This window comes from Etheostoma cragini, chromosome 13, assembly GCF_013103735.1.
Source record: "Etheostoma cragini isolate CJK2018 chromosome 13, CSU_Ecrag_1.0, whole genome shotgun sequence".
NCBI classification, from domain to species: Eukaryota; Metazoa; Chordata; class Actinopteri; order Perciformes; family Percidae; genus Etheostoma; species Etheostoma cragini.
The window spans coordinates 21,408,306-21,431,761 of NC_048419.1; the positions used below are offsets into that span (position 1 = coordinate 21,408,306).

General features: G+C 38.0%; 1 protein-coding gene and 1 long non-coding RNA gene across 2 annotated transcripts; one reads left to right on the plus strand and one right to left on the minus strand.

Moving 5' to 3' along the window:
* The first annotated feature begins 1,590 nt into the window (after positions 1–1,590).
* On the plus strand, positions 1,591–20,651 carry castor2 (cytosolic arginine sensor for mTORC1 subunit 2). The gene is made up of 9 exons (XM_034890497.1): positions 1,591–1,900; positions 9,834–9,904; positions 10,957–11,150; positions 13,398–13,530; positions 13,957–14,080; positions 14,605–14,715; positions 16,224–16,306; positions 17,825–17,919; positions 18,621–20,651. The coding sequence occupies exons 1-9, from the start codon at positions 1,788–1,790 to the stop codon at positions 18,681–18,683; spliced, it is 987 nt and encodes a 328-aa protein (XP_034746388.1). The 5' UTR covers positions 1,591–1,787; the 3' UTR covers positions 18,684–20,651.
* LOC117955789 lies at positions 20,650–22,185 on the minus strand. Its single transcript, XR_004659127.1, has 2 exons — positions 21,800–22,185; positions 20,650–20,800 (listed from the first exon to the last, which is right to left on the minus strand). It is a non-coding gene; the product is annotated as an uncharacterized LOC117955789 (long non-coding RNA).
* Between the last annotated feature and the right edge of the window lie 1,271 nt (positions 22,186–23,456).

Below are 23,456 nucleotides of genomic sequence, written 5' to 3' on the forward strand. Positions count from 1 at the left end.
GAGTCAAATTTGCAATTTTAAAATGATTAATCGTGCAGGCCTAGTGTATGTAAAGTATATTGCACATTTATTAAATTTTAACACTATATACTTTAATATGTTGTATTTCTTAACCCTTGGACTACTAATACCTGTAAACTTACATTTTAAACATGTGTAGCAGCCTACCTGTTTTTTATGCCACTATAACAAGTGACAGTACTACCTCAATAACAATTTCAAATTTGAACAGGACAATTCATTATAACGAAAATTCTATGTAGTTTATGAAAATATAATGTAGGCGTATATAATGTAGGCGTATTGTAGAGAGAGACGTTTTCTCTTTTAAATTTTATTTCAGAAAATGTAAAGATTTCTTATATATGTTATCTCATTTATTCATCCTTCCTCCTTTCTATCCACCTGTGAAGACCTACCTGTTAGGCAAATCCGTTAGAGAACAACATTTCCCATGATGCCCGCCTCATTGCAGACCCGCCTCCTTCATTTGAATGGCAAGTTGTTTGTTTCAGTCCGACCAGCTGCTAACTATTCCAGTCGGAGAGCAAACATGGGGACCGGCGGTCCTCTGCTGTTACTGGTCTGACAAGCTACTGGAAGCTAGTGAGAAAGTCTTTTCCGATTTCAAGTTATTTCTATAAAATAAAAGCACACGAATTAAAATGGTGGGCTATACAAAAGCATTCATTAAGCAAAATTGAATGAAAGGGCAATCAGTGTCTGTCTGAACGTTAGAAATACTGAAAAATACTGACACTGAGCCTTGCACACAATTTTTATTTTTCACTTCCCATTTACATTTTTGCAACAAAAAAATCCCTGTGGCCTAAAAGCACACCATTGTAAAAGAGACGTCTGTAAAACTGTTGACAGGACACCTTGAAATGCAAACTAGATGTTTTGATTGTTTTTTTAAATTCATGGACTTTTTATATTTGAAAAACATACCTTGAGCCTCGAAAAAGTGACTTACCTAAAACCTATAACTACACCTCAATGTGAATTCTATGGGCCGAGCAGGGCCAGTGGTATAGCAATTCTACAGCGCATAGTCAATGGGCCGCTTATAAAGGAAGTAAAAGTTTATTTTGCATATGAACCAGGTGAGAAATTCTCACTGAACTGAATAGGCACCATAGGGACTGTGCATCCAGTTATACATCCAATAAGGTATTTGTTATTTATTAGCCAGCAGCCAGTTAGCTTAGCTGCACAAAGACTGGAAGCAGGTTAAAACAGCTAGCCTAGCTCTGTCCAATGATAATTAATTAACACTGTACTTCTTATTTGTTTAGTTCATATGGCATTTCACAGGGGCCTGACTATTTCTTGGCTTTGCGGCATTGCTAGGAAACCAGTAGAGACTCTAGAAAGTTACTGCTAGCTAGCTAAGACAGTGTTACTATCGGATAGCTGTGGCTTCACTAGTTTATAGAAATTACACTGGTGTCTAACTCTCTACCAAAAAGCAAATGAGCCCATAATGTCAAACTTTAGGTTTACCTTTAACTTCATGGGTTTCTTCAATGCCCTCCGTCTAGCATGTGCTAGAGACTTTTATTTTGAAAACCTACGAGCAGAAGTGTGCGTGGTTCCGTTGTAAGATTTGACAGCAGGTCCGTTTTTACCTCTTTGCTTTCCACCCTGCCTCGCTCTTTCTTTCTCTATTTAATACGCATTTAGCCTGCCGTGTGTGTGCACGTATTTATTTATTTATGCATCTTATTTGAAAGTAATTAGTGTTTTTACCTTTTAGTCGTTCCTCAAATGAGAAGGCGTAAAAGATGGAGCTTCACATTTTAGAGCACAGCTTGAAAGTGGCGAGTATAGAAAAAGAGGGGATCCAGATTTGCACTCACGGATTAATAAAACTCGCTTTCTTGGCTTCCAAAACAAGGTACGTAACTTCCCAGACGCGACAGCTACATGAAAATATACAGTGTCATTAAGGGTTTTTACGTGCTTCACAGTGCCGTACGTGTTAACTGTTAAGGACACTGCTGTTGTTAACATTATAGCAAACTAATGCCCGGGGCTGCATGCACTTGTATGCTTCTGTTGAAAGGGTAACGGTGTTGATTTCTGCTCATGTAGTGGTTTTAACGCTTAATGCAGCTTTACGTGTTATTCTTAGTGAGTGTGTGGGTCTCTGCCACCAGTTTCCAGGCCTATCCTTGTTATGTAGTGTCATTTTGTAGCTTTGTGCCATCTGTAGCTGGGTTGACGCCTGCGGGTGTGTGTGAGGGTGTTCGTGTGCGCGTGCGTGTGTGTGTGTTTGCAGGCAGTTTTTCCTCTTCTCACGGAAATCATAACATGTTTTCAACCCAACTCTAGTAAACAGCAGATCGGGCCTTTACTGCGTTTCCCGTCCTATGAAGTGGATAATTTCACTGTGAGCCGATCAGCCTGAGGAAACTTTAATTAAATAGCCCATGCAGTGACATGACAACAGGCCTTTACACTTGTTATTGCTCTGTTGTGCAGTTTTTATTACCACCACAGTCTATTAATATATTACCCTAAACAAATTAGTTCACTTTACTGACACAGGTTATTTACAATAGGCAGTCAGTCAGCAGTCCAAGAGGCAGTGAGCTGGTAATCAAACCTTCCTCTGTGCTGAAAAGTTACTGATAAAACACAGTTTCTTCTGATTACTCATTAGCTGATGTAATTGGAATTATCCACTGGAATCTACTGTAATTGGGCTGCAACTAACTAGTAATTTCATTACCGATTTATCTGTGATGAATGGATTAATAGTCTGTTCTGTAAAAGGTCAGAAATGCACTTCACAAATTCCTAGACTCCAAGGTGACTTCTTCATTTATGTTTTGTTTTGTCCCACCAAAAGTCCAAAATAGGTTACAATGGTATGAGAAAAGCAGCAAATCCTCATAATCAAGAAGCTGGGACCAGAGCATGTTTGGCATTTTTGCAAGAAACAATGACGCAAACAATTCTATATGTATTGCACTTCTATAAAATCTGTGTGATCTTTTTTAATGTGTGCATCTTGTTATCGGTCATTGTTTTATTCTCATCAAACTACATATAGATGCACTTGTAGCATTTCTTGTAGTCAAGATTGCTGTCACTCAATACCACATTCTGTGATTTCCCAGCTTCACTCACCACATTTTAAGTGTGAACTGATGGGAGGAAAAGACACAGCTGCCACAGCTATTGCACAAGTCCAGTACGAGAAGCTACAGAGCTACATGCCCTTGCATTAGCCTATAACACTAATATAATATGCTCTTGACTGCAAACACAAGTAGAATTTCTCTTTAAATTGTGCTTTTTATTTATGCACACATTACAATCATCAAAAGCATGTTTATTGGTCTTCCACAGACAATACAGTAGTGCTCATAAGTTTAAGAATCTATGCTAAAGTTGACTAAAATAAAAAATAAAAAATCATCTTTTGGAAATTGATCTTAGTGCCTAAATTAAAAAAAATAGTGGTCAGTATACACACCTATGTTAAATTCACATAGAAGCAGGCAGATTTTTATTTTTAAAAAGGCGGCAGTTTCATGGATCCAGGATACTATGCATCCTGATAGAATTCCCTTGGCCATTGGAAATTAAATAGCCCCATATCATTCACCATACCTAGAGATCGGCATGGTTTTAATTCACTTAGCCTAATTGCTGGTTTGATTTGCATTCAGAGATAATCTTATGGATAGTACCCCATGCCAATCTCTAGGTACGGTGAAGAAGTCAAAAGTTAGAAAAAAGTTCATTTTGCACCCTGCTCTGATGTAATTAACTTGTGTTTAATAACACGGACGTGCTGGAAAACCAAACAGACATATATGCCTCATGTCAGCCAAAGTCCATGGTTCAGAGTAATTAAACCCAAACTTAATGAATATAGTGCTATATTGTCTATGCTTAGTACTGTAACTCTTGCACAGCCAATTCTGAATCATTCAACTGTCTCTCGTTGTCTTTGGCGTGAACGCTCCGTGGTAAACATGGGAATCTATCCCATGTCAACAGATCCAGTCGCAGCCCATTTATTCAGATGGCCTTAACAATCACCACTCTCAAGAACTACTGTAAATGGTTTCCACTGCAGCACCTCCTTTCCCCCTGAAGATTAATTCTATATTTCACAAATGTGTGTTAATATTTTATGATGTCAATGGAGTCTTTATTTCAGGCATTTCATGGACTACCTCCAATAAAAACATTAAAAAAGATGGCATGACATTGAATTGGAGGACATGTTTAGCATTACTCTGTAAAGAGTATTACTTGAACAATACTGTATTTTTAAGACTGATCATATCATTTCTAAGTCTTAAAATTATCAGACTATATGCTTTTTTAACAAACACAAATCTCATTAAAGCTCATAATTTGGTTATTATAAAAAAAATATCAGAAACGTACATAGTGAGAAAAATAAACTTGCGAGTGCCCTTTGCTGGACAAACTACATAATGGTTCTGAATTACATTTAAAGCCTTTCTGTATTGTCATTTCTTGCTAGTTATTATTTGACATATTATTTTGTCAAAGGTGACGCCAAATCCTCCAGCATTGAACCTCCACAGGCAGCAGCTCAGCCCAGTGCATCATGGTATCTATGGGCTGATACCAATATATATCTGTGATAAGCTAAAGTTGGCTGATATATCAGTCTGGTCAGTTTCTGTCAGGTCCTTTTTTATAAAAGATATAATTTTTCTATTTAATATGATATTTTTTGCACCCACATTTTTAGTGTCTGTAATGGGAGAGCCACAACAATTTATTTTGTCAATGCCAATGAGGAAGTAAACTCTTCATAAGTGTGGTTTTGCCTTTCAACTAACCTGTTTGTCACTGTAGCTGTGGTACTGTCAATCATAAGCAAGATGTCCTGACTCCACTATCACAGGCTTATCATCACATACCTATTGTGAATACTTTAATAAAAAACAATGACAATGCCAAAAGAAGATTATAAGACACTGACATATCTATATGAGGTGCACTTACAGTTGATTTGCATTGAAGAACTTGTTTTAGACTGCATCCACACTTACTGTACAGTATGTAATGACCCTACAGTGTGTGTGTCCAGTGTGTAGGCGGCTGGATGCACTCAGTCAGTCTGGATATGAATGTTAACAAGTAAACCAGCAGCTGTAAACACTAGCCGTTTAGTTCCTGTAACTTAGGAATGAAAAGAGTACTAGACTATTTTACTCATATAAAAGTACTGTTACTTTGATAAAATGTTACAAGTGCAGGTAAAGTTACCTGAGAAGAAAAATATGTCTATAAAATGTACTCTGAGAAGGCCTAAACGTTACTGCGTTATATTTTAAGAAGGGAAAGGAAGAAGAAAGGTGAATTTAAAAAAATATGATGTAATAGGATATATATATATACATATATATATATAGATATATATATATATACATATATATATATATATATATATATATATACACACACACATATATATACACATATATATATATAAATAAATAAAACATTTAGGCTACAAAATAAAGTGCACATATCACATCAAAGATATGTCCAAACCAACGATACATCCATTCTCTATAGACGGCGCTCTGCGGCCTGTGCACTTGATTATTGATCAGAACTTAAGACAATTCATCAACAGATAACCGACCATAATTAACAACTGGACACCGCGGCGGGTGCAAGCAATTCAATAAGCAGTCACTTCTTATAGAATTACCAGCAGATTATTTATGGTAAATGTATTTTCATAGCCAAAGGTTTTATTGTTATTCTTATTGTAATCTTTATACGGTCTTCTTTCTTTCTAGACTGTATTTTGCTGAAAACTGCTGCTGGAAATTTCACTTTCCACATCACTTACGTATAACCGCAAAAGAGCTATGCACGGTTTTTGAACGATGTGCACACGCGCGCACAACGCTAGCTTACGTTGCCGCCTTCTTCCGGAGTGTGTTGGACTCACCTGGCCGAAAGGCCTTGTGTGGGTCTTGTTGTGCACCGCGAAGTCCTCCACAATCTGCTCCAGGTTCGACTTCTCTGCTCGTTTATTCCCAGTATGACCAGTCCACAGAGCCACTCTGTCCCAGTATGACCGGCCCCAGTCTCTCCGGTCCGACTGCGCTCCCCAAGGTTTCAAACACGTTGAGCAGAAAGTCCTCACTGACGGTAAATGTTCCCGAGTAAACCGCTGGAGGATCCACCAGGAGCATTTTAGCATGCGGACACGGTGGTCCAGCATGCACCTGTTCATCAAAAACGCGGGTGCGTTTGATTTGGGTCACTCAGAGTGCGTTAAAGTTAAACCCTTGAACCTGTGGTTAATTGAGATAGATTCCATGGAATGCCATTTAATTTAATATAAATAAATACCGAATTAAATGGGCTACATAAATAAATAAAAATGTATATAACATACATCCTGAAACAAATAAATGAGGCAATAAATATATGTAAAAAAATGTAAATATATATAACTTACTATAATTCAATCTCCTAGGTAAATACCCCCCCCATATTGATTTTTTAAAATTAAACTAGCTTTACTCCAGTCCATTAGCCTGACATGTCATACTCAGATTCTAGTCAGAATATGAGTCTGATACTGCTCCAATGGGCTGTGATCATGGGGCGTTTCAACCGAACCAGGAAAGAAAATGCCTCTGCGCTCAATTGGATAGACCTCCAACCAATCAGAGCAACAGAGTATGCAACGTATGTTGACCTTCAGCCAAATCCTGTTGGAAGGACGGCAAAACCTCTTTCAGATGGACAAAAGCCTTGATTGTGGCCGTCTGTTCCTCTTTTAAAATGAATGCGCTGATGATATCTTCTATAGCGGCGGAATCTACACATCTCAGTTCTTCAGTGGCCGCCGTCTTTGTTGTAAATGAATTCAACCCAAGCGCTCTTTGGTGGTGTGGTTGATTATGTTACTGTTGATCATCTGTCCATCATGGTGTAAAGCCCGCCCTGACAATTTCATTGATCCGCACAGCTCTGGTTTAAGTATTGTTGTTCCACAACGTATCAAGTCCAGACCGACCTTCACAACCTCAAATGTTGTGGGCGGGGCTAAGTTTGGCTGGCATCCAGGCTACAAATCCATAGCAAAGCAGAAAAACTACTGTGTGGGTAAATTTGTGTACCACTATAATACCCAATGCAATGTTTTTTTCAGTACCTTCAGTGTTTAGGCTGCTTTAGGCCTAATCTTTACTTTTTATACAAACAATGGCTCAAATGACAAAAGTGTAGTGCGACAGGTGTCCCTTGTATTGACAACCCCAACTCTGCAGTTCTCACAACAACAGAGCTTTTTAGCCTCTTTTAGCTCATGGAAAAACTCTTGTGAACCTCAATTTAGCAGCAGGTCTCAGTTGTTGGTTAAAAAAGAAATCTAACCCACTGTACACTACCTGTCCAGCAACAAACAGCAGACACACTATCTGGTGAACACATTGGAGCATTTAGCAACTACATATTTTCCTCTGAAGTTGGTGGAGACACAAAAGAATTAAAAGGAGAGTGAATATTAAACAGGTGGCCATATACACAACTCAACTCAAATTAATGCAAATGTTGCCCTTGATCTGCAAATAGGCAACTGACTGCTGACATGTTTACCAGAGCAACATTAGGAGATGCTTATGTGTCAGTGTTTTGTTTTAAGGTTGTTCTGCTGCCCTCCAAATGGCCACAATAAACAATTAATGCTGCTTTAGATCAAGAAGCACATACATTTCCTTTGAGAAGGGAATATCAATGAGTAAACAAGCTGCAGAATTGGATTTGACATTTGATTCCAATGCCTGGCACTTTTTGATACTCGATGCCACAAAAACATTTAGTCACTACCAGAAAAGTACTGGGGTTCGATACCAAGCCCTAAATATAAACAGCAGAGATGTTAATGTCCTCTTACGATGACACTAAATACTCATGAACTTACAACAACAACTCACACAAAAAGAATGGGTGAAGCAATGTTTAGTGTCCTTTGTGTTTTCTTTTAATGTGTTTCCAATTGAAGGGTAGTTTTTAATAACACATTTGTTGTGGTTTTTCTCTGTTGTTAGTGGTTGGCAATGCCTTTTTGTACAAACTGATTTAAAGAGTCCCTGTGAAGTTCCTTCTATGCACAGAGAATGTGAGGAATGCTGGCTAGTAGTTCAGTAATCTCCCCCTCAGTTTAATATACTGAATCTCTGCAGTGATTTGTCATTTCACTGTTGATCTGCATGAAAAAACTGTCATTAATCCAGGCACGAGAAAAAAACTCCAGTGCTCATAATCCTAATATCCTGGCTCTGCAAAAACACACTGCAAGTCAAAGTGACACTTGACAGCTCATTTACTTCCAAGAGGAAATGCTGCCGTTCCCACATAAAGCATTGTTGAGTCTGTTTTGTTATTCCACTGTTGTTTTTCACACCTTTCAGCCAAATATGACATGTAAGCATTCCATTGCTGCCTGTAAAGATGTGGTTATCACAGTATTGTTAATAGTGCATGTTGTTTTTCCAGTGCACTGCTTTTATTTGTGCTTAAGAAAGTGTGCTGGACACGATTACAAGCCGATTTCGATTAAAATCAGGAACTAACTGACCACATGTAAACAAGATTATAAATCTGACCAGAGATTAGATGCCATCTTTCGGTGCTGAATAGCTTTTGACAGTCTGGTCCACAGACACATTTCTGTCATACGTAAAACATAAAGTTTGATATCCAGTCTTGTTCATTACATAAAAACAAAATATCATCATGAAAACACAACTGTGCCGATATTTAAATAGAGACTTTTTACAAGTGGAATGAGTTAACCTGTGTTTTGGTTGACCACTTGTCTTGCCATTTTGCATTACCTATTGCAAAGTAGCTCTAAAACAAAAGTATTTGTGTGTATGGTTGGATAATAATTTAATTTAACATTTTAAATCTCTTACCAACCTGAATGTATTCAATAAATGTCTATAAACCAGCAGAACCTACATTAAGCAAGCAAGCAGAAATTCAACCAACCTATAAGCCGGCAGCCAGTATATCTTCCACTCGTCAGACTCTAATAAAACAGGACAAACATATCAGAAGTGAGACAATGTGAGAAAGAAAATACATGCACTCAGGTCCAAACAAGTCAAAAAGTCTAGAGCCACTAGTGGCTATGTGAGGCTCATTGTAAGGAAAACCATGCCGGTGGATCACCAAAATCATTACAATTCATCCTGTGGGCAACACAACTTTCGGTAGCAAATTTTATTGCAATCCATAAAGCATCCATCAAACATTTGTTTGAAATATTTCAGTCCGGACCCAAGTGGCGAACTGATCAACATAACGACATTGCCATCCATTGAGCCACGTAACCAGATGCCTTAAAAAATATATATATTTTAGAGTTTATATTTTTAGCCTTATGTATGTGTTTATAAAAACATCTCTAGATGATCATTGGAATTCCTCTCACAACACTTGGCATTGGCGAGGTTTATATGCAGAAATGTGCTTTATTGATAGCTCGGTTATAAACCTCATATTTAATATGAAATGATAAAGAAGACATTTACAGGCATAGTTGCAGTCTTGTGTTGGTCCCTGCACATCTCATTGATGGATCTTCTCCTATGAAACTGTATCCTTAATTCTCCAAACACACTATTTGATGTGTATGTTATGAATGCTTCAGGGGGCAACAGACTTGATGTAGTGGTGGAATATTTAAGCATGTAGGTTGTTAGGTTTTTAGGTTATTTAATCTATTCTAAGGATCTTCCCGGACATCAGTATCCACTGTTTGATTTGTTCTCTCTTTTTCTTCCTCTCCCATTCAGATGCAAGTTTTTCAGTTTGACAGAGACTCCGGAGGACTACACCATTATTGTCGATGAGGATGGCTTTAAAGGTGGGCCTCTCTATGTGGATCTTTAAAGTCACTGTGGCAACCATAGATCGGGGCGGCAGGAAAGGATCACATTGTGTAACCTCTGATTCTCCAGTCTCACGTAGCTTCAGCCGCCAATGGTTGAGCACACTTTGCTATTATGGATGTGAGGCCAAGCTGCCAGTGGCTGTGTTTTGTGGCTGGCTGATTAAGTGAATTCATGTCATTACACACCCTTTTCCAGGGTGACCCTCCCTGGTTACCCTGGAGACTAGAGGCTATTTGTTACATAACTGCTGCAGGTATTTTCTTCCGGTGACTGGCTCTTACTGTGTAGGTTTTTGTTTTCTGTTCAAATAAACTATGAAGCTCAAGCAAGCAATGTTAGATACATGTTTTACATTCCAGAATACACTGAAAATATATATTTTTTACCCTTATTCATACAAACAGAAAATGTCCCAGTGCATCTAAAAACCGATGATTAGGCCTAAATACTGAAGTGAACATTATAATGTCTGAGAACTATTACACAATCCAATCCATTGACAGTCAATGACTCCAACACTGAAGAGTGGAGGGTAAGAATAATTTTGTATAATTCCAGATAATAAAAAGACATTGGTAATAGTGCTCAATATATTTAAAAAAAGTATGGGTATGAAAAAGATGAAAAACAGGAAATAGAAAAAGGAATAAGGAACAACTATTAGTCATGCTCATTGCTAACCCTGACTTCTAGTTTCTTTCCTATTTAAAAACTTATGTTAAAAAATGTAACATTACTTGTGCATTTTTAGCTAAGAGCTATATCAAGTATACAAAGATGTATGAACTGGCCACAGGTTAAAGCACTGTTGTACGCTATGCATACACAGCTGTGTGTTACGACCACTTTTATAGTCTATTGATACTGCTTGACCTTGTGTGAAGCCTCAAAGCCTCTTTTAGTTAGTCCTAAATCAGGTCAAGTCACCTCTCCTCAGGTTTTTTTGGTTAATTATGTAAACTTGTGAGTGACAGAACTGCTGCATTCGTCTTCTTTTTTGACATGACTGTCTGTCAATTCACAGAGCTCCCCCAGTCAGAGCACATCAGTGTTGCTGATTCCACGTGGTTGGCCCTTAACGTGGTGTCAGGGGGCGGCAACGCCTCTAACTCGCAACCCATTGGAGTCACCAAAATCGCTAAATCAGTTATTGCACCGTTGGCCGACCACAACATTTCTGTTTTCATGCTGTCAACATATCAGACAGACTTCATTCTGGTGAGTGTGGATAATAATCTTCCAATACTACTACAATTTGGTATCATTTCAACATTAACGCTGGCAATAAATTCTTTTCTGTGAATCCCTTGTGAATGTGATGGTGGTCCCACACAGGACTGGCAGACCCTGCCAAATGGGCCTCAATCACCTAAAACCTCCTACGTCTTTTCTTAAATTTGTTCTATTTCTTCAATCAATTCATTTGTCATGTGTGGGATGGGGGGGAGATCCTCATGTGTCCTTAAGATCTTAGTGGTCTGAAGGCAGAACTTCCTGCTGAGCCTCTCAGTGCTGCTCTGGTGTATCCGGTTCCCCCTTCCCGACCTCAACAGTTTTAAAAGGCTGTTACCCTGCTGGTTTGGATCTTGAATGACTCTGCTAGCCTTTTTCTTGCATCTGTAAATATCCTTCAGGCAGTGTAAGACATCCCTTATTGTATGTTCAGACAATCAAACCTTGTGTTCCTGTTTGGTGCTGTTTCAGATAGTAAAATGTGTAGAAATGGCTTAGTACTTAGGGAGATTTCCTCAGGCATCCGAGGTATTTGCCTTGCCTTACCAAAAAAATCCCAGATAAGAAAACACTGGTGAATCTCAGAATCTTTGTGAAAACTATGGATATAAAGAAGATATTTTTTCTTAACAAATGGTTGGTCACTAAGGCCCAATAATAAACTTTTATATAGATAATAGTATAATAAAATTATAATAATAAATTATAGAGTGTAGTCTAGATTTGATCATATTTATTTAACTGAATTGAATACAGATAGGCAATTACAGAATTGAAAGGCTACTGCAGAAAAAACTGCCAACAGAAAATACTATAAAAAAACAAAAGAAAATCTCTTCTATAATGACTAATTCTACCCTTCAGTTTTTTGGAGGGGGATTTAAAATGTCTTATTTTTCATCCCGGACTCAGTTTAAAACCTAAATAAATGAAGTTAATCGTGTTATTGATCAGGTTCACAGCTTGCTTCATAAGTTGAATTGTTTGTCTATTATGCAACCTCTGGCAACACAATCGTCTATGATCAAAGTGGCTGACATGAAAAAGCAATAACCTTGGATATAGTGTACCTCTCACAGAACCACTTCCTTTTGATTTAGGAAGAAATCCTCTCTCATACTGAAGCCTTTCCGACCACAGGGAGAGTTTCATTATTGCCTTGCTTTAGTGGAAAAACAAGTTCTGCTGAGCAGCATGTTTATGAAAATGGATGTTGATAATCTGTTGTGTAAAGGGGATCAGCGGCTCTTACTCAGCCTCTTACTGGAATTCCAGGTATCCTACTTGGGTCTGTTTCCTGTTTCCTGTTTCCACACTGGCTGCTCCTACCCACAATCCTAATTACTGGTAAATCAGATCAAAAAAAGGCACACAAAAAACTGCTGCCATCACCCTGTCGCCCACACCCACCACCCATCTTCTCCTTCCATCCTTGTCCCATGCTTTGTCAAATTGCAGTACCAAATCTCTGAGCAGACCAAAAAATAGACCAGCTTAAGATGCGTGTGTTGTTTTTCACTGATAGGATATTTTATGTTACATAAAGCGGTAAAAACCTGACCCAAATGTTGAACACACTCATTTAAACGGAATCATGACTATCCTGACTGAGTCAAGCCGCTCACAGCAGCTACACACCAGCTTTCTTCTTCACACACACACACACACACACACACACACACACATTCAAGTGACGCAATAGCTGTCCCCCTCGGTAAGGAAACACTTGTGTGGCTCTCTTTAACCAGCTTTAGCGTTCACCTTTGAGATACACCAAGGTTTATTGTCCGACCAGTATACTAAGCTCCATTATATTTGATATATAAATATTTATAGGTTTGTATAATGTTGAAGAAAGATACAGTTACTCTTGAAAAGATAGGAAAGTTTGTTACTGTGGAATTCATTTCATTTGATGGCAATACTTTTCAAAATACATTCAAATACAATTTGGATAATACCCCGAAGGAGGAAAAATCCCCCAAAAATCTGTGAACGTGAGAGAGAGAGAGAGAGAGAGAGAAAAAAAAAAAAAGGAAATGCCTTTTGTATGTAGGTTGATTGTCTTTCTGATTCATCCATATTCCAAAGTTTGCTTTTGACCCACAACCTTCTACCCAAACTAATAACTTAATTTCTGTGAATCCTGTTTGCGTCAGACATAGAAGAAACATATCACGGTGTTATCCAACATTTGTTTTCAACTCACTCATTCATTTCTTTTGTCCTCAGGTACGAGAGCGAGATCTGCCCATGGTCATGCACACGCTGTCTTCCGAATTCACTTTGCTCCGGGTAGTCAACGGAGAGACTTTTGCTGCTCACAATCTGGGTGTCACCAATGGCTTTGTGAAGCCTAAACTCGGTAGGCATAAAAAACAAAAACATATATGTTTATTTTTGTATTGAAGCATCTATTGAAGAATGGTGACATGCAGGAGGTGACCACATTTGGCAACCCAAACCGCTTGAACATTTTCATAATATATCAGAGTAAAAAAAGCATTTATAAACTGTTTGGGAAACTTTTGTTGGACTTAAATTGCTCTACACATATCTACAGTTTCCAACACTGGTGCAACATCTGTTTAACATCAAAATGCCTGCTAAGAGATTTTACTCTGACAAAACTATCTCAACTCTGAGTACTTTAAGTCCTTCCCGCACGTGTTGGTTCTGAAGTTTAGCTTGAAAGTTTATTACTTACGTTGAACATAGCAGTTTTAAAAAATGTGATGAGATTGATTATAAGTTTCTTGCCCTAATTTATTCAATCATCTTTGTTTTTCAGTGCCCCGTCCCATCATTCACCCCTTATTTAGTCCCAGCAACATGTTCTGTGTGACCAGCCTGGACCCAGACACACTTCCCTCTGTAGCCACCCTGCTCATGGATGTCATGTTTTACTCTGGAGGGTAAGAAAGTGAAATGATTTAGTGTATGAAAATGGACAAAATCAATTGTGGACAAAATCTGTCAGTTGTGAGTGTCGGAGTGTCAGTTGTAGGATGCTACCTACAACAGCTGTGTAAACGAATATCTATAAAATCATGTAAGCACATGATTGCATGCACACAGAAGAACAAAACCAAAAGATACTCCATCCATTTCTTCTTCTATTTTGCTTGTTTTAAATCAAGAGTGGAGTGTATATTTGGTTCAGACATCAATGTTCCCCACAGGGTGATTTCAATCATTTAATTCTTCTTCTTTTTGGGGCCAAAAATGCCTTGAAATGTAAATGATACATTTGGCGTATTCTGTTAATAGTTATTTTTATAGTTATTATTAAAGGAAAGACAATAAACATCAACACAATAACTGTCATTTAACTGGACACAGCTGTAAGGGTAAGGTCACAAGGTGTAAGATTACTAGAATGTGATTCCTGCGTTACCAGTTCGAACACATTAAGTGTTTTGCCTTTCTCTTTCCAAAGTCCAAAGGAAAGCGGAGCATCCAGCGAGGACTCAAGCCACATCCGCTTCTTCTCCTTCTCCCTGATCGAGGGCTACATCTCTCTGGTCATGGACGAACAGACAACTCAAAGGTTGAGTGGCAACAAACACACAACAATGTATTTAAATTGCCGCTGCTTAACGTTCTTTTGAGATGTTTTCTTCTAGTCAGACTGGGACATTATGTTTAGGAACAAATTCATGATTGTTAGAGGGGGCGATTAGTTTGTTGCTCAGCAATAGCAGAGCAGTTGGGCTTATACAATGTACTTAGGTCACAGTGTGTTTCTGTCTGACTCATTCCTTCTTACAGAATACTCTCTAATTAAGTAGAAAGGGCTCCAAGAAACCCGAGCAGCTACAGATCCCATGGAGTTGCTCCGATTTTAGCAACACATTAGCATTGATCATAGTTCATTCATAAATAACATATCACTTAAATGGGTCAGTAATGTGTTAAAGCCATGTGGAGGTAAAATAATAACTGGACCAATCTTTCATTTTTTCAATCGTTCATATTATGCTACTAAAGCATGTGGGTCAGCATTTTTCCTACATTTGTACTACCTCTTGTGTTGCCTTAAGGGAATAGGTCACCCATTTTTGCTCAACTTTACAATGGCTCTCTTATTGAGCGCGACAGGTTGAACAGCAGTAACTGAATTCACCTGCTGATGTTCATCTGAGTGGTTAATAGTTAGCTTCTTCAGCTGCCGCAGCTCCACCCAGTCTCTGTTCGCTGTGCCAGGTGTCCGCCACCTGTTAACTAGATCATCAGATCATCAGATTTACATTTTTTTTTTAATTTAGGAATTAAAAGTGAAATTGCATGCTTTTTTCTGCTCTGTTAATTACATTTCCTGTGGTCTCCTTTTAAAAGAAAGAAAAACAAAAGAGAGAATTTTAGATTTTTGGTTCATTCTGTGCATTGTGTTGCATTGTGACCTCAGAGTCAATGCAGGGGGGCCACCAAAATATTGTTAATTTATATAAGTTTTCTTCAAAAACTAAAATGTTTTAGCATGAACCTAACATACTATTAGCTAATATAAATCCTAACTGATGAAAGGCTTACTGGCCTATAGGTAAAGTAGTTATCCACAGACACAGTTAATCCTAAGGATTCACTGTGCCACATGTACGTTTAATATTAAAACATAATTGATAAAATCATGTCAACCATTATGAGGCTATTTCAATAGCTTAGGAGTCCATCAGTAAAAATGTATGTATAAAGACTTAGGCCGCCCTACATGTAATTTAGCACAGTATCATTTTTTAATGAATTGATTATAGGATTTGTTTGTAATAATCTGTAAAATTACTCCAACTGTCCAATAGCCAGGGCTGTCAATCACACATGTACATGCCCACTCTGAGGAGCATTTCTGACTGTAACAATATTCACAAATTTAAAAATCACTATGACATGATTTTTGTCTGGAAAAAACTGAAAGTGCTTGTTAATTCAGTTGTCCTCAAATATTACATTCTGCCCCATAAATGCAATATATATAGAGAGAGAGAGAGAGAGAGAGAGAGAGAGAGAGAGAGAGAGAGCTGTAATCTGTTAATTTCTTTGTACTTTGTTCTCTTCAAGGTTCCCAAACAACGTTCTCTTCACCAGTGCTTCTGGTGAGCTTTGGAAAATGGTTCGCATCGGGGGACAACCTTTAGGATTTGGTGAGTTTTATTTGCCTTTAATTGTCTAGTTAGGCGCGGCTACTAACAGGCCATTTGTTGGTAAAGATGAACAGTAACAGGATCAGAGATAAGCCCATCTCCAAACACAATGTATGCTGAAGCATCAGTATAATAATTATACTGAAATTATTTATGAGCACTACAGCTGTCATGAACCAACCTACTTTTAGAGAATTTCACAGCAGATGATGATTTCATCTCTTAGCAGCAGTTAACAACAAATTTACCAACTTTTTTTCAGCTTTCAGGATCAGAGTTGATGTGTTGAATCTTAAAGCATCAGGCGACTAATCTATTCGGCTGGTGTCGATTGGTGCTGCCTGCCTGTGTGATCCAAACAAGCAGCTAACACAGTAAATACATACAGAAAACTAGTTTATGATTTCATTTGGAAACTGTTGTAGCCAGTGCTTGTTTTCCCTAAAAGAAAGTTGGCAACAATGCTCTGTGCAAATACCAATTCATGAGTAGAATGTTGTACAGAAAGTGTCTTTTTTGGCTATTGTTTCAACATGTTAAAATGACATTTGTAGTTTGTGCAATTGCCACATAAAAACTGTAGTGATGGATTGTTTTAAGATTAATAATGTGACATTTAATAGTGTAAGATGTCAGTTTAAGATGTAGTGTTGAACAAGTGTTGATCCTGTGTTGGATCTTGTACTGCAGTGATTCCCAACCAGCATACCTGTAACTCAGGGGGCAGTGGAAGACAGTGGAGTTGCTCATCTAGTTTGAAAAAACAGAATTTATGATTTGTTAAGGAGTAGGATTACAAGTTGGTGTGTTTATTGTGCAATACATACAGCATACCTATCAGTGCAGGTCACACCAACCTTCACCTTGAGTATTTTTCTACAACATTGAATATTAATGACCAAATAAGCAACCATCAAGCACGTTAAGGTTTGGGAAAGACATCTTTAGGTGTCATGTATTAAGAGTTTAACATTCCAAAACTGACAAACTGTTTCTACATAGTCATTACTAAGGACTTGTTTGTTTTTTTGTGGAAAAAATAGATTTTGGAAAATTGGATTGTATGAGTTAGAGAATCAACTAGTGTGGACTTCAACAAAAAACAGGAAATAAACAGATCTTTGCATTAACACAACCTTCAGGCCTTTCTGTCACATCTACAGTATTCAGATTCACCGTGTTCCCTTGGAAGGAATCACTGCACGTGTTTAGAGGCTAAAGACAAGTTTAAAACTTGCCCTGTTTGAGTGTGTTGGGTGCTAACTCTAGCAGGAGGATAACCCGTGTCTGCAGCACAGATTGGTTTTGTTTTTCTTGCTACTGACAGCACACTAAATTTCTAACCAGAGCTTGTGTTGAAATTGACTGGAATTCTCCTTTAATGAAGGGGAGCTCATTTGATTGAAAGGCTGGGAACAACTGCTGTACTATGTCCATATACACGTACTGTAAGTGTACACACTGATATATAATAACAGTCAGTAATATAGCAACTCGTTTTGATTTATTTATTTGCAGATGAGTGCGGAATTGTGGCTCAAATATCAGAACCCCTGGCAACAGCTGACATTCCAGCTTACTACATTAGCACCTTCAAGTTCGACCACGCCCTGGTAAGATTGAACCTCTCAATGCAGTTACAGTATTTTGTCTCCATACTGTGTATCTGCTGGAGCGCTGCAGCAATTAGTTCTTATAATTGATTTGCCGAGCAAAAAATTGGCATGAATTGAGCATTAAAAATGGGGTCAAAAACAAAAGTGTTGCGTTTATACTCATTATGCAGAATGGCCCATGTCAGGATAATGTGTGTTTTATAACTGGATTATATTATATTTATTGATGCATAATTTCATCACTTCAATATTGCAGCTGGTAAAGGTAGAAATAATTTGAATTACTGCATAAACCTAATCTTAACAGCTTAATCCATAATAATACATCATCATTTATGAGTTGATTTATTTTTTGTATAAATAATCTGAATCTAAAAAGTAAATAGTAATTAAAGTAATCAAATAGATATAGTGGAGTAGAAGTATAAAGAAACACAAAATGGAAATACTTGAGTAAAGCACATGTACCTCACATAAGTACTGGCCTTAAGTAAATGTCCTTTTTTACATTCCAACACTGGATTTTACACTTTTGGTCGGACAATACAAGACATTTGATGACGTCACTTTGGTCTCTAAAGAATTGTAATGGAAATGGTTTTTCCGATGTTTTACAGACCAAACAAACAATCGTTAGTAGCGGCCTCTACAGTAAAATGAAGCTGTCAGAAGGTTTTAAAGCCTCATTTCTTCTCCAGGTTCCCGAAGAAAACATCCAAAGTGTGATTGGAGCTCTGCGGACCAAGAGCACGGCACAGTGAAGGAAAACGAAGACCGGTTTTCAAAGTAATTTCGTTCATCATTTATCATGTCCAAAAAGTGCCAAGAGCTTAATAGCGGACTACTGTGGATCGGCTCTGAAAGGAAGGGATCTAACCACAAAATGTGGGTGGGGAGTGTGACGGTGTGTTAGGGACGCCTTTGTTACTCGGCCATTTTCTTTACCCCCACCCATCCTTGGCACTCGAGGCCCTCCACTGCCTGCTCTGGTAGTTGTTGCTTTAGTTTATCCGACTGCTTCTTTTCCTTTCTAAAAGCTGCTTCTTCCCACTCCCTGACCCTCATGAGCACCATACTGTATTAGTTACATAATTTCTCTCATGGAAGGATGACGAATGTACTCTCAAAAACAAAAGAAATATTATATCAAGCTCTCCATATATTTTGTTTAGTTTTCCACAGGTAATGTCTCAGTGCCAAGATGTCTGAATGCCTAAACTGATGCCTTTGTCAAAAATACTATACTTGTGTGCAATTGTAGGAGAAATTCTTTGAGACAGCCAATGATGATATAGCCCCTGGTTGAATAATATGATGTGTGTGTTTTTTTGGTGCTTTTAGTAGCTGTTGAACATCTTTTATTCACAGCAATGATCTGACTGTTGGAGTCTATTATTAAATTCAGATGCTTGGTCTGGTGGAACATGAAGTAAATCCAAGATCTTGATGAGGAAATTCAATTTTTTGTGTTTTAAAAAGTAATACAAATTCACACTGTGAGCAACTCTTGGTGATGGGTCACTTAAAATTAGATCTTATCTATAAATATGTGGGGTTTTGTTTTTTTTATAGTTACTGTGGTTAGTAACCACAATTTATGTAATTAATCATAGACATCATACATTAGGATTAATTTATTATTTAATCTAAAAAAGCTACAGGGATAGGTTGGATCTTTTAGTTGTATGAGGTATCTATAGTCAGTGTGTCAGCTACAGTAGATGGCGGTCGGCACGGCCGCCGTTTAGAGAAGCAGACATTAGTACTGAAACAGAAGCTAAGCAATGTACTGCTGTGGACAGGGTCTGGCAAGTCCGCACAACATTCCTGGATAGAAGAAAAACGCTCTGATTGATCAAAGGTTTAGTCATGCAACAGAAAACTCAGATTGGACAGACATGTCTAGCTAGCTGTCTGGATTTACCCTGCAGAGATCTGAGGACCAGGTAACCACAGTTCTCAGAAATCGACCAGAGATAATAAATAAATAAATGAAAAATTTCAACAGCGGAGGCTGAGGGACATAGTTTAAAAAATAGCATCAAATTATTCCAAGTGACATACATGAGTGGACCCCCAGTACATTCTCTGTCTTGTAAGGGGTCCTAGGCTAAAAACTAATTGAGAAACCTCTGCTCTAACTATTCCTCCAACAGGCAATTATATCTGATAGAAACTTGTTGTTTTCTGGTCACTGACTGATGACCTAATGATCAGGTTGCTCACAGTGTGAACCAACACGAAGACCCAATGATACAATGAAATGACAAAAATGTTTTGCATCTACAGTAGTAATAAATTACTGAGCCACTTTGACAATGTACAAGAATAAGCTATGGTTCACACAGGGACGGAGCCCTGGTGTCCATTTCTAGGTGTTGAAGCTGCCCCTCTCCTGCCCCAGTCTGCACTTTAATGCAGGTCCCACCCTCACAGGCCTGCTGTACTGATGTGAAAACAGGGGAGGGGGTGCTATTTACTGTAAAAAAGTTCCTGTCCACATGGGTGACAATGTTTTTCTTTCTTTCTTTTTATTATACGCCACCTTGCACCCAACCAGTCTTCTGGTCAGATTTGATTAGTAGAAACCCTGTATTTATCAGTGTTAAAACAGGAGGAAGGTGACATTTCTTCTGATTCCATTTCAAAGAAAAACATGTTGAAAGCTTTTCATTTGGAGCTTCTTGTGTGGAAAAAATAAATAAACAAGCTTTTCTTTTCTTTTTTGAGCCCAGTTTTCACCAATTTGTCATTTTTACTGGCTTTACTTAACAACGGGGGGGGTGGTTCTCTCACTGTTATTTGCTCCCAGTGTGTACTTTAAGTCAATAAACTGGTGATGGCGCTGCCCAATGTGGTCGTCAAAGCCTCAAAATAACTCTGATTCTCAATCAAATTTTAGAGTATTTGACATAGATATTGGACAATGATATGCGACAGATTGACATGTTATCTTAGAGTTAATAGAATGCAAAAACATAATTATTAGTACTAAACAAGCATTTTTTAAAGTCATTAACAGTATATTAATATCTTCAGCTAATAAACAATGTTGTTACATCAGAACTACAGTATTACTAATTTTAATATGCCAAAAGTGGCGTATTGAGACACGTCGATGAGCATAAAACCATTTTGAATTGCATCACAATGCCGAAACAGGTTTATTGCCAAGTTTTTTTGCATAATGAAAAACAAAAGTCAACAATCATAAATATAACTTATATTTATATTATATATCACATATATATTAAAATGTACAATAAAAGTGTACATTTAAAAAGTGTAAAATAAAGCAATATCTATGTAATGTTTGCTGTCATGAACTGTCCTTAGCTATAAGCTAATGCCAGAGAAAGGATGTAGCCTGAGAACACTGAACTGAGCAAGGGTGCATTTTGTTGCTTTATTGCTTTGATTTGTAAAATATTATGTGGTATTTATTCTTTTAAGTTTTATGGTCTCATTTAAATGCCCATCTGGACTTTTTCTTAATGTGCATAAAAGCAGAACCATAATCAATCCCAATCTCAGTCATATTGTAAAGTGTAAGGTCATATTGCTAAGTGGTTAGCACTTCTGCCTCACAGTAAGAAGGTCCGTTCAAAACCAATGTGTGGAGTTTGTATGTTCTCCCCATGTTTGTGTGGGTTTATTCCCACAGTAAAGACATGCATGCTATCTCAAGGTAAGACTACAGTTGAAACAGTAGCCGATTGGCTAACACTGGCGCATTTACAAAAAAATGTGATTAATGTGCATTGTCCTAATCAAATAAAAAAAAAAATTACTGAAGCCTTTAGGGGTTATACACCTGTAGTTATATTGTAATTTGAGTCACATTTTTATGTGAAAAATACACATTTAGTGCACACACCTGCCCTTGTGTGGACTCCAGTGACACCCTTTCTCCACTCCAACCTGCAGCACATGGACGACAGCAGGGAAGACTGCAGGTATATCAGTTGTCTGGATTATTTGACCTGAGTAAACAAAGCAGAGAACAGCCAGGTCCTTATTGCCTCCACACGCCACCTTTTTCTCTGCTTCAGCTCACTTCCGCACACAGACGGGGGTGGGGGGCTGTTCCAGCTGCAGACACCCTCTGCCGAGCAGGGTTAAGGAGAGGACATGGTCTGTTAGTGTTTTCCCTTATCACGATCATCTTTCTCCTTACATAATCCCCGACAGTTCAACTCTGCCGCTCACTAATTTGGGAGTAAAAGCTTGTGCTTTACCTACAGGGGTAGAAAGAACTAAGCACATTTACTTGTGTTAGAGTAATTATTTCATTCTCCTATATTTATGTAAAATCTGAATCTTAAACTAATACGTATTTAGTAGAGTAAAAATTACAATACTTCCAACTGATTGTAATGGAGATAAGTAACATAAAATGGAAATACTCAAGTACCTAAATATTCCACTTAAGTAAAATGTACTTAGCTACATTCTAACAGTGGTGGAAGAATTATTTAGATCCTTTATTTTTTTTTAAATACTAATACCAATCTAAACTCTGCATTGAAAATATTACTTAAGCACAAGAATGTAAGTATCATTAGGAAGATTTAAAATTATTAAAATTACTCCAAAAAAAATCATCACTGCTTTCTAATCAAGTAATCAGTTGTATGCCCAGGCTCATGTCCGTCTAGGGGAAAGGAATGTGTTTTTAAAAATAAGCCCCAACCTAATTATTACTTTTGAGTACATTTTTACAGTAGTTTTACTGTTACCGTCGAATATTCTCGTAATCTTTAGACTCGATCCACCCTCAATCCCACTCACTGCAATTAAAGTAACTATTCAAATCTCAAGTAGAGCTGCAAACACAAGAACATCTTATCACTGCTAATTGAAATGCTGATCTTGCCCTTCTTGATCGACTTACATTCTGTTGATGTGGGAGGCCAATGGTGGGAAACCTCCACCCACAGACATGACAAATCAAAACTTTACGAGTGAGGTATAAATAGCAGTAAGTCAGCACTTCACCCTGACAAAGCCGGATATCAGCAGCACATTTTCCTACCACACAGTTTACTGCTGTCCCCTTACAGGATTTCCAGCCATGTTTACCTGAAATATGAAGCTGCACTGTTGTTTGTAACATCCACATTCAATAACCTTGACAGTAGTCCCAACTCAAGGTCCACTTCCTGGCCTTTTCTGGAGCTTTGAACCACATCTTAGCGTTAAATTACAGCGGTGTTAATCAATATTTCTGTAATAATCAAAAGGGTCGCTTGTAGCAATTCAACTACAGAGAATCCTTATCTAAATCTGCAGCTTGACTCTGCTTCACAGAGCTTTTAGCTGTCTGGCCTGTTTTGCTTCACTCTAAGAGCTCTCATGGCAGGAACAGGAAGTCTAGCTAATAGCTAGTGTACACCTGCCCATCTGCTCAGCGGTGAACATAGTGGAGCATTTAGCAGCGAACGCCACATCTGAGGTACATGTACTACTGTACATAAAACTGTAGATAGTGGAGACAAAAAAAATCAGTGTTTTTACTCAATAGTCCGTTTATA

Coding starts and splice junctions, on each gene's coding strand:
- castor2 (XM_034890497.1), top strand. CDS start 1,788: ATGGAGCTTCACATTTTAGAGCACAGCTTGAAAGTGGCGAGTATAGAA. Junction 1,901..9,833: donor TTCTTGGCTTCCAAAACAAG/GTACGTAACTTC, acceptor TCTCCCATTCAG/ATGCAAGTTTTTCAGTTTGA. Junction 13,531..13,956: donor CTTTGTGAAGCCTAAACTCG/GTAGGCATAAAA, acceptor TTTGTTTTTCAG/TGCCCCGTCCCATCATTCAC.